Source organism: Marmota marmota, unplaced genomic scaffold (assembly GCF_001458135.2).
Source record: "Marmota marmota marmota unplaced genomic scaffold, marMar, whole genome shotgun sequence".
Taxonomy (NCBI): Eukaryota; Metazoa; Chordata; class Mammalia; order Rodentia; family Sciuridae; genus Marmota; species Marmota marmota.
The window spans coordinates 220637-232746 of record NW_026000143.1 but is presented as its reverse complement, the minus strand read 5'-3'; the positions used below and the strand labels follow the sequence as shown (position 1 = coordinate 232746).

At 44.9% G+C, this 12110-nt stretch overlaps 1 protein-coding gene across 1 annotated transcript in view; it reads left to right on the top strand.

The window, feature by feature from the left end:
* Nucleotides 1-3253: 3253 nt before the first annotated feature.
* Txnrd3 (thioredoxin reductase 3) overlaps nt 3254-12110 on the top strand; it is a 38296-nt gene continuing 29439 nt past the window's right edge. The window contains exons 1-2 of the mRNA XM_015506772.2: nt 3254-3669; nt 11750-11810. Of these exons, the coding sequence (XP_015362258.1) occupies nt 3457-3669; nt 11750-11810 (274 nt within the window). The 5' untranslated portion in view covers nt 3254-3456. The remainder of the gene's footprint in view (nt 3670-11749; nt 11811-12110) is intronic.

Genomic DNA, 12110 nt, shown 5'->3' with positions numbered 1-12110 from the left:
TTTTTTTTTTTAGTTGTAGATGGACACAATACCTTTATTTTCTTTATTTAATATTTTTATGTGATACTGAGGATGGAACCCAGGGCCCCACACAGGTTAGCAAGGGCTCCACCTCTGAGCCCCAGCCCCAGCCCTGATTTTCTTTTCTTTATGTTTGTATCCACCACATTTTCTTTATCCACTCATCTGTTGAAGGGCACCGAGGTTGGTTCCATAGCTTAGCTTTTGTGAGTTGAGCTGCTGTAGCAATCAATGTGGCTGTGTCCCTGTCGTGTGCTGATTTAAGTCCTTTGGGTATACACCGAGGAGTGGGACAGCTGGGTCCCAGGGTGGCTCCATTCCCAGTTTTCTGAGGCCTCTCCATCCTGCTCTCCACAATGGTGACATCAATTTGTAGTCCCACCAGCCATGCCTGAGTGTGCCTTTTCCCCACACCCTCACCAACATTTGTTGTTGCCTATATTCTTGATGATTGCCTTTCTGACTAGAGTGAGTAGTTCTGATTTGAGAGTTTTGATTCTCTAATTGATAGAGATGTTGAAAAATTTTTTATATATTTGCTAATCGATTATACTTCTTCTGAGAAGTGCCTGTTCAGTTCCTTAGCCCATTTATACATGGGATTTTTTTTTTTTTTGGTATTAAGTTTTTTGAGTTCTTTATATATCCTAGAGATTATTGCTTCATCAGAGGTGCATGTGGTAAAGATTTTATCCCAGTCTGTAGGCTCTCTCCTCACATGACTGACTGTTTCTTTTGCTGAGAAGAAACTTTTTAATTTGAATCCATCCCATTTATTGAATCTTGATTTTACTACTTGCACTTTAGGAGTCTTGTCAAGGAAGTTAGTTCCTAAGCTGACGTGGTGAAGATTTGGCCTACTTTTTCTTCTATTAGGCACAGGGTCTCTGTTCTTGTGCCTGTTTTTGATCCACTTTGAGTTGAGTTTCGTGCAGAGTGAGAGTCAGGGATTTAATTTCATTTTGCTACATATGGACTTGCAGTTTTCCCAGTACCATTTGTTGAACAGGCTATCTTTTCTCCAACGAATGTTTTTGGCACCTTTATCTAGTATGAGATAACTGTATTTATATGGGTTTTTCCTCTGTACCTTCTATTCTGTACCGTTGGTCTATGTGTCTCTTTTGGTGCTAATACCATGCCGTTTTTGTTACTATGGCTCTGTGGTATAGTTTAAGGTCTGATATTGTGATGCCACCTACTTCACTCTTCTTGCTGAGGATTGCTTTGTCTATTCTGGGTCTGTTATTTCTCCAAATGAATTTCCTGATTGCCTTTTCTATTTCTATGAAGAATGTCATTGGGATTTTAATAGGAATTGCATTAAATCTGTATGATGCTTTTGGTAATGTGACTATTTTGACAATATTCTGCCTATCTAAGAGCATGGGAGATCTTTCCATCTTCTAAGGTCTTCTTCCATTTCTCTTTTTAGTGTTCTGTAGTTTTGATTGTAGAGGTTTTTCACCTCTTTTGTTAGGTTGATTCCCAAGTATTTTATTTTTTTGAGGCTATTGTGAATGGGGTAGTTTTCCTGATTTCCCTTGCAGTGAATTCACTGATGTTTAAGAATGTGTTTGATTTATGGGTGTTGATTTTATATCCTGCTACTTTGCTGAATTCATTCTATAGTTCTACACATTTTCTGGTGGAATTTGGGGGATCTTCTAAATATAGAATCAAATAGTGATAGCTTGAGTTCTTATTTTCCTGTTCCTATCCCTTTAATGTCTTCATCTGTCTGATTGCTCTGTCCAGAGTTTCAGGACTCTGCTGCAGAGAATTGTTGGAAGAGGCATCCTTTCTTGTTCCAGTTTTTAGGGGTAATGGTTTCAATTTTTCTCCATTTAGAATGACATTGGCCTTGGGCTTAGCCAATATAGCTTTTTTTTTTTTTAATATTTTCTTTTTTAGTCGAAGTTGGGCACAATACCTTCATTTTATTTATTTTTATGTGGTGCTGAGGATTGAACCCAGGGCCTCACACATGCAAGGCGAGCGCTCTACCGCTGAGCTAAAACCCCAGCCCCGCCTATGTAGCTTTTGCTGTGTTGAGGTATGTTCTTACTATCCCTAGTTTTTCTAGTGTTTTGAAGATGAGGGGTGCTGTATTTTGTCAAAAGCTTTCTCTGCATCTATTGAGATAATCATAAGATTCTTGTCTTTAAATCTATTGATGTCATGAATTACGTTTATTGATTTTCCTAGGTTGAACCAGCCCTGCATCACTGGGATATGAACCCCACTGGATGATAGGGCACTATCTTTTAGATATGTTTTTGTATGTGATTTGCCAGAATTTCATTGAGAATTTTTGCATCTGTGTTCATCAGGAATAGTGGTCCGAGTTTTTTTTTTTTTTTTCCCTTGATGTGTCTTTGTCTGGTTTTGATGAGATGATGATAGTTTGATTTGTCTTTGCTACTATTTTTTAAAAATATTTTTCTAGTTGTAGATGAACACAATACCTTTACTGGTTGATTTTTATGTGGTACTGAGGATTGACACACCTGCGAGGCGATCGCTGTATCGCTGGGCCACAACCCCAGCCCTGGGTCTGCTACTCTTATGTGTTGCTTCAGAACCGAGCATGTGTTATTTTTGCAATGTGAATCTTTATTTTATAAAAGGAAACAATAATAAAGTGGGAAAAATTCTCTGAAAAAGATAATTGAGAACCCTGTGGTAAAAAAAAAAAAAAATGATCCAGAGACCGGACACCTATAATCCACAATAAGATAAAGGACCGGGCGCTCTCTGGCCTCCCCCCAAACAGTGGGCGGGACTCTTGGTCAGGCACAGGTGGTCCTAGAGTCTCCAGACTTCTTTGCAATCAGGAGGGAGGGAGGGGTCCTGGGATCTTCCCCTTAGACTGCACTGCGATGGGACATGCAGAGTTTGGAAGTCCAGTCTTTCCTACAGAGGGCTTTATGCAAACTTCCCTAAATGCAACAGAGCCATCTGCCGTCCCCTAGACTCTGCTAACCAGGTGGAGAGTATTAGTTGGGGGATCTGCATAGAGGCCACCTTTGGGCGGCAGCACCCCAACCAGGCGGTCCCGCGAGGGGCTTCCAACCTCCAGACTGCAGGGGGATGAAGGCTGAGACCAGCGCGTTCCTCAAAGGCTGCCCAGGTTGACGGGCGGCCTAGTCCGCATGCGCAGGGCCATGCGGGGCTGGGCGGGGAGGGCCTGGGCGGCCCAGGGGGCGGGGCGAGGGCGGGGTGAACGGCCGCCCCCAGGCCCGTGGCCAGTGCGGGGCGTGTGGAGTTTGGGCCGCGTTCGCCGCTCGGCCGCAGTTCCGGTGCCGCCGCCACCCTCGTCCAGGTTCCTAAGAAGACCCGGCCCCGTCCGGCCGGAGTGAGAGCGAGGCCCTGGAGCAGCCACCGTCCCCACCACCGCCGACACCGGCGACGGCGGCGCAGACATCGCCGAGGATGGGGAAAATGAGTGTCCCCAACCGTCGCCTAGCCAGCGTCCGCGGTGTGCCCGTGTCATCGCCTCCCGGGCGCCGCGCCCGCCTGTCGTCTCCCGGGACCAGCCAGCAGCCCCCTGAGGCCCGGGAGGAGATGCGGCGCCGCGTCAAGAACCTCATCGAGGGGAGCCGAGTGATGATCTTCAGCAAGACCTACTGCCCGCACAGCTCCCGGGTAGGCGGCCGGCGGACGGAGGGCCACGGGGAGATGGAGGGACGCAGGGGGCGGGGCCTAAGGGGAGGGGCGGGGCCTCGGGAGGGAGGGCCACCGGGCCTGGGCATTGGGCGGAGCTTAGGGTTGGGGGCGGGGCCTCGGGAGCTTGGAGCCAAGCCGGGCTGAGTCCTGGGACCTGGAACTGGGACTGCTGCCTGCTGATCACCCGCTTGTCCTACCTCAGCTGGCTTTGAATTTAATGTGTATCAAGACGGGGAAAAAAATAATTTTTAAATAAAGTTTTGTCTTGATAAAAATGGTGGTGAAAACCGAGGGAAGGACTTCGGAGTCCGCAGAGCAGAATTCAGATCCCACTGATAAACTGGGTGACCTTGACCCTGTTCCAGAGCTGGGCAGAAGCTGCCTTTCCACATCTTGTATAAGGAAGGTAAAGGAAGGTTGTGAAGAGGATTAAAAAGTCAAGGGTAACTTTAAATTCTTCTGCACGTGAACTTTGGGGCTGGGTAGGCGCTCAGCGTTATTTCTAGGGTTAACTCTACTGAGTGTTAAGGGTAACCCACTTAGAAATGGGCCTTTGGAAGATAACCCACCTGTAAAGTAGGGTCTCTGAACATTTTGAAATTTATTTCACATTAGCAGAAAGATGAAATAATGAAAGTTGGAAGATAATATGCAAAGCCCTGAACTCTTGGGTCAGGCTCATGAAATGATAAGCTATTATTCAAATTCGAGGTTACATTGAGGTATATCTATAGTTTCTTAGAACCTGTATTCATGCATATCAATTTTAAAGAGTAATAAAATGATTTGAGTGGCTTGGAAGCCGCCCCACCCCAAGGTTAACCACCTACTACTCTTCTTTACTGTTTCCTCTGCATATATGTGTCATTAAACAATATTTTGTTTCTTTTGCCCTGTTTGGGGACTTCAAGCAGAATCACGCATGGATTCTTTTGCAGTTTTTTCCTTCAATGTGTGTTTTCAAGATTCATACATGTTACTACCTGTCCTTGCGGCTCATTAATTTTTATTACTGTGCCATTCCATAGGGTGAATCAGACCATAGGATTAGATTATGCTGTTTCTGGTATTTTGTTCTTAAAAACAATATGTATGCCTATTCTTGGACATACCTCCCATGCACACATATAAGACTTAATTCTAGGGTATCTTGAAGCTGAATTGGTGGGCCATAGAGGATGCATGAAATCACACACATTACTAAGGTGATGCACAATTGCTCCTCCAAGTGGTTATACCGGTTTGCCCTCCTGGTAGTATATAATAGTTTCTTTCAGTCTGAAGCTTTGCTAACTGCTGAGATTTTTAATTTTTGCTATTCCTGCAGTTATGAAGTGGCTTGAATTTTACATTTCCTTGATGAAATTTACATGTTTATGGTTCATTTGAATTTCTTCTTCTAGGAAACGGATTGGGTCTTTTGCTTATTTTTCTACTGAGTTGTTTTGTTTTGCAGATTTGTAGACCTTCATTATATGTTTTGCATACTAACCCTTTGGGTATGTATATGTGTATATGTACATACATATATATGACTTTTTATTTTTCTTTCTATGGGATATTTTGGACCAGTGAAGTTTGCAAGTTGAATGTAGCTGAACCTATCATTTTTTTTCCCTTTATAGTTTGTTCTTTTTGGGTCTTTATTTTGTTTTTGTTTTTGGCACAAGGGATTGAACCCAGGGGTGCTTTTCCCACTGAACCACATCCCAGTTTTTATCAGTGGGATCTGAATTCTGCTCTGCGGACTCCGAAGTCGTTCCCTCGGTTTTCACCACCATTTTTATCAAGGCAAAACTTTATGTTTTATTTTGAAACAAGGTCTTGCTGAGGTGTTTAGGACCTCACTAAGTTGCTGAGGCTGGCTTTGAACTGGAGATCCTCCTGCCTCAGCCTCCTCAATAACTGAGATTACAGGAATGTGCCACTGCACCTGGCTGAAAATTCTCTGATTTTTGAAACATCATTCCTGCGTTAATTTTAATTCATGTTTCTTCACTCTCGAATTCACACACTTTAAAATTTTCTTCTTCTCTTGGTTAGCTTATAAAACACATTGTGGTAAAACACATGCCACATAAAATTTATAATTGAAACCATTTTTAGGAGTAGAAGTCAGTGACATTAAGAACATTTGATTGCTGGGTGCAATGGCACACACCAGTAATCTCAGCAGCTTGGGAGGCTGAGGCAGGAGGATGGCAAGTTGGAGGCCAGGCTTAGAAACTCAGCGAGGCCACAAGTAACTCAGCAAGACCCTGTGTCTAAATAAGATATAAGCACCCATGGGTACAATCCCTGGGACAAAATTAGAAAACAAAATTCACAGTGTTGTACAATGATCACCCTCCATATCCAGAAATTTTTCGACTTTTTCAAATGAAATTCTATACCCATTGAATGTTAACTCCCATTCCTCTTCCCCAGCCATTGGTAACCATCCTTCTACTTCCTGTGTGTGAATTTGACTACTTTGATTACCTCATCCACAAATCATGCAGCGTTTGTATCTTGTGTCTGGCTTATTTCCCTTAGCGTCATATCTTCCAGATCCATCCATGTTGTAGCGTCTGTCAGAAGACAGGCCCAGTAAAACTCCACATTATGTACAACCACAAAAATGGGATCCTGATTCGGATAGGTCATGCTCCATGACTGTATTTATATATAAAAAGAACAAATAAAAAATTTTAAAAAGAATTTCTTTCCCTTTTTAAGACTGAACAGTATTCCATTGTAAAAAAAAAAAATAGAGCACATTTTGTTTGTCCATTCAAGCATTAGTGGACAATCTGAGTGGCCTCTACCTTGACTGTCGTCGATAATCTGACAGTGAACGTAAGCATATAGGTGTTTGTTTGAGTCCCTACTTTTAGTTCTTTTAGGTACCTTCCTAGAAATGGAATTGCTGACTTATAAGGTCTTCATGTTTTCAATGTTTTGTAGAACACTGTTTTACATTTCTACCAACAGTGCACGGGGTTCCAATTTTGCCACATCTTCTTTAACACTTGTTAGTTTGTGTGTGTGTGTGTGTGTGTGTGTGGTTTTCTTAAAGCAATAGCTATCATGATAGATGAGGTGGTATGTCATCGTGGTCTGATTTGCATTTCCGTAAAGATCAGTGAGGTTGAATAGTATGTGCTTATTTCCCATTGGTGTATTTTCTTTGGAGAAATATCTATTCAAGTGCTTTGTCCAAGTGCTCCGTTTTAAGTTGTGTTTAAAGTTTTTTGTTACTAAGCTTTAGAAGTTCTCTGTATCATATAGGGTGTGATCCTTTAGGTAGGTCATTGTAAACCATCTGTGAAGTTGCTTGGCTGCCTTTTTTAGTGTCCTTTGCTGCACCAAACCTTTTGTGTTTTGTGAGATCAAATTTGTCTGTTTTCTCTTCTGTTCCTTGTGCCTTTGATGTTATATCCACATCCAATATCTTTGCCCTGTATCTTTTTTTATTTTTCATTATTTATTTATTTATTTTTTGTCCAGGGACTGAACCCAGGGGTGCTTAACTACTGAGCCACATCCCCAGCCCCCCCTTTTTAAAAAAAAAATCCCCTTTTAATATTTTCTTGATTGTCAGTGGACCTTTATTTTTTTTTATTTATATGTGGTGCTGAGAATCAAACCCAAGGCCTCACACGTGCTAGGCAAGTGCTCTACCACTGAGCTACAACCCCAGCCCTTTTTATTTTCTATTTTGAGACAGGGTCTTGCTAAGTTGCTGAGGCTGGCTTTGAACTCACTATCTTCCTGCCTCAGCCTGCTCAGCCACTGGGATTACAGGCCTGTGCCACTTTGACTAGCTACTGACTTCTTCTAAGAGTTTTCTGGTTTTTAGCTCCTACATTTAGGTCTCTGATCCATTTTGAGTTCGTTTCTGTACTTGGTTTTAGATCAGAGTTCAGTTCCATTCTTTTGCTTGTGGATAGCCATTTCCTTGGGACCATTTGTTGGAGACCATACTTTCTCTTTTGGATGGTCTTGGCACCCTTGTCAAAAATCAAGACTCTATTCTAGAACTCTCCATTCCCTGCTCTTGCTCTGTGGGTCTATATTCAGGTCAGTCTCCTTATGTTTGATCACTGTAGGTTTGTGGTAAGTTTTGAAATCCAGAAGCAAGAGATGTCCAGCTTTCAAGATTTCATTTTTTTTTGGGGGGGGGGGGGCTATATAGGACTCCCTGAGGTTCCATCTGAATTTTAGGAAAGATTTCAATTTTTTAAAAAAAGAAACATCATTGAGATTTTTGGTAGGGATTGCATGGAGTCTGTAGCTTGCTTGGTGTAATATTGACAACAACTTAAAGTCTTCTAATCCTTGAAACACAAGATGTCTTCTTATTTATTGGTATCTTTTATCTCTTTCAGCAGTAGTTTGTAGTTTTTAGTGTATAAGTCTTTACCTTCCTTGGTTAAGTGTATTCCTAAGCAGTTTAATTCTTTTCATGCCGTTGTTAATGAAATTCTTAATTTCCTGGTTGACTCATCCATCATTAGTATATGGAAAATAACTAGTTGTCATGACTTTGTGCCCTGCAACTTTGCTGATTTTGTACATCCTAACAATGTCGATGTGTATGTGTCTTTGAAATCTTCAAGTTTTGAACATATAAGATTATGCTGCTTGTGAACAGAGATAATTTTACTTCTTTTCCAATTGGGACAAGAATTTGTTCGATTCATTTTTCTTGCCTTATTGCTGTGGCTAGGACTTTCAATGCTATGTTGAAATAGAGTGGCAAAAGCAGGCTTCCTTTCTGATCTTAAAGGAAACATTATCAATATTATGCTATCATGTGTGATGCTACTTGTGGAAAGAGCTCTGGAGTTCTTTGCTCTCATGGTCTGCATCTCCACTGGGCCAAAACTCTGAGGTCTTGTTTAAGAACTAGGAGGAGCATCTGGACACAGTGGCACACACCTGTCATCCTAGTGGCTCAGGAGGCTGAGGCAGGAGGATCGAGAGTTCAAAGCCAGCCTCAGCAACAAGCAAGGCCCTAAGCAACTCAGTAAGACCCTGTCTCTAAATGAAATACAAATAGGGCTGGGGATGGGGCTCAGTGGTTGAGTGCTCCTGAGTTCAATGCCTGGTATCTGCCCCACCACTACCCCAAAAGGATGCTGGGAGTGGGGACGGGGACTGATGAGCAGGACTCTATAAGGGGATTTCTTTTTGGCTTGCCTTTCCCAGCTTGGGACTTTACCTTACAGGTAAACTGTGATGGTGGGGATCATGGTCCCAGTATTTCCCTTCTGCCACCACTGGGGTATGTGGCTTTTGATCTCAGTGGGGCCGATGGAGCACTGAGCCTTAGTGACTCAGAGTGAGAGGTGGGCAGGGGGTGAGAGGTGCTGGTGGCCTGCTATTCTGAGAGATATTGGGAGCTTATTTTCTAGGCCACACTTCAACTGGGGTTCCCACCAGGCTGGCCTTGGGCAGGGGAGGGAGGGAGGAGGAGGATGTACAGCTCAGGGGCGGACTCTCCCTGCTGTTACTGAGAGTTAATTGATTTCCTTGCATAAATGTTTCTTCATTTGCTGAAAGCTCTTAGGAAATTTCCAGAGCCTGTGAAAATGATTTTCGCAGTTGCACATGTGTTCCCAGTAGGCCAAGGGCTCTGGGTTCAGTTCAGATGGAAATCACCAGCAGGCAGATACAGCTCTCTTACCATTAGCAGCAGCTCTCCCCGTTGTCTTGTAGCAGCTCCAACTAACAGCTCCTCCTGCGGCCCGAGCTAGCAGCTCACCCGGCCGCCTTACCTGCAGCTCCCAGAAGCTCGCCTTCTCATAGTCACCCTCTGTCACCAGTTCTCACTTCTGGCCACTTTGAGTGCCAGCAGCCTTTAGTGTTAACAGCTCTTCCTGGATCTGGCTCAGCCTACTCTGCTCCAGGTGGACATCATGAATGGGCAAAACAAAACCCCCTGGAAGGGTTTGTTGGGACTTAGGGGAAGCAGTACAGACTGAGCTCGTGGAGGGTGGGAGGAGGGCTGTGTGTATGGACAGAAAGGACAAGGTTGGGCATGTACACAGTGTCCTGCCTGCTGTTTTTTTGCTTGGTCATGTGTAGGGGACAGGCTCCTCATGAACCAGAGTGAGGCCATCTGAAGCAGCCTCAGAGGGGCGCCGTCATCCCACCAGGCTGACCACAGTGTGTGCAGGGCCTCTGAAGCTGCATATTCTTTAGCAGCAGCCAGGAAGCATGTGCAGAGGCCAAGCTGTCAGGATGGTGGCTTAGCTGGGCGGCCCATGAGATGGCCACTGGGCAGTGTGCTCCCTGGTGGTGGGAGCCCCTGAACAGCCAGTGTGGGGCGGGGACACCGTGGCTATCAGCCAAAATACAGTGCATGTGTCAAGAGCAGAATGGAAAAAACACCTTTGGGTTGGCAGGTTGGGCCTCTGTGTCTTCTCACACGTTTGGCCGTGGAGTGGACCTTCTGAGTGGAAGTGGGACCTCTGGGTTTTGTGTAAAGTGCTGAGAGCGCTGAAGGGTTTTGATGGGTTTTGTTGTTGTTGTTGGTACTGATGGTTGAACCCAGGGGCACTTAACCCCTGAGCCCCTCCCCAGCCCTATTCTGCATTTTATTTAGAGACAGGGTCTCCCTGAGTTGCTTAGGGCCTCTCTAAGTGGCTGAGGCTGGCCTCCAACTTGCAATCCTCCTGCCTCAGCCTCCCGTGCATGGATTATAGGCATGAGCCAGCACACTTGGCTGCACTAAAGGGTTTTAAGGAATGTGGCACAAAGCGGGTTTGAAGAGGTCACTTTGACTGCCATTTTGAAAACCAGAAGGGACAACGCTGGTGCAGGGAGAACTTTTGGGATATTACTGAGAAATTCTATTAGTAAATATTGATGTCTCATACTAAGATATCGACTGTGGGAAACTAAGAAGATGAAGCAGTTCAAGATGGAGAATTCAGACTTAGTAATTACTGTAATATGGTGGGTGGGAGCGAGTTTGGGGCTGGACCATTTTACCCAGTGACTCCTTTGCAAAGTCGTTCCAGTGCCACTTTGGCTCCAGGTCCTGATCCTGTGTGTCCAGGGGACACCCATGCTGTTGTTTTTCTGTCCCCTGTCGCAGCAGCAGTCTCTGGGGTTTCTTATTTACAGCGATGATGGACCATGCCTGTTTCCCCTACTAGAGGGCCGCCACCGTGTCGTGTCCATCTCTGTGTCTCAGTGACTTAGAACAGCAAATGACCCGTCCTGGGTAGGTTGGGAAGAAGGCGAGTTGCTTTTGGAGGATGGTGCCTTTGGGACATCCTGGTGTCAGAAAAGAGATTTGAGCACTAGTTGCAGATTTGGGAGTTGTTATAGTGGGGCTGTGGGGTGTCCCTAGAGCCCCCCTGGGAGGTGACACAGGAAGGTCCAGAGGAGGAGTGAGGGGGTGTGAGGCCTGAACCCCGGCAGGGAATGGCTCCCTGGGGTCCCCTGGTGGCCCCTGGAGGCAGGTGGGGTGTGGTGGTGGAGGTGGCCCTAGGGCCGTGGCTTGAGATCCCTAATTATCCCTGGAAAGTGGAGTCTCTGCTCCCTGGTCCCCATGGGAGCTGCTCCCTCCCCACACTCTTCCTCCATGATGTCCTGCCTCCCCTCGGCCAGGAGTGGGGCCGCCATCTGTGGACTGGGACCTGGGACACCCTGAGCCCCAAGTCAACCTGTCCCCCTCTGCAGTTGTGCTGGTGAGGTCTTTTAGTCACAGCAGCAAAAAGCTGACTAAAACAGGAGTCATAAGGAGACAGATATGTCAAAAGAGGGCACGGGGAGGGTTGAGGTTATTCTGGGAACTTGTGTAGTAGCAAGGGTAAAAAATTGGTCAGGGGGCTGGGGCTGGGGCTCAGTGGCTGAGCAGTACAGCAGAGCACAGGGTTCAAGTCTCAGCACCACATACAAAAATAAGCAAATAAAATACAGGCACCCTGTCTATCTACAACTAGAAAAATAAATTAAAAAAACAACAGGCCCAACTCCTATTCCCAAACAACGTTGTTTTGGACATCTCTTATTCTTCTGCCGTATTTCCTAACTTGTTGAAACAGGTGGATCTTTGTTACAGGTGAAAGAACTCTTTTCTTCTCTGGGAGTCGACTGTAACATCTTGGAACTTGATCAAGTTGGTAAGTAGATAGTTGGTGCACCGTGTTGTCTGCAGTGCACGCCAGCAAGATTGACGTCTTCCCCTGGGCTTGGTTCAGTTCAATTTGCTCTTGTCTCTTTGGGTGAGATGAGCCATTTTTGTGTATGTTCAACCAAGCAGAAAATGAGTCCTTATGTGACAAATCATTTGGTGTAGATTTTCTTATTATATGTTTTTCATATTTGAGGGAAGGGAGTGGGAGGAAAATATGTAAGCTGCTTACTTGGAATATTTGAGGTATTTCAAATGGATCTGCCAACTCGAGAGCAAAATAGCTGAA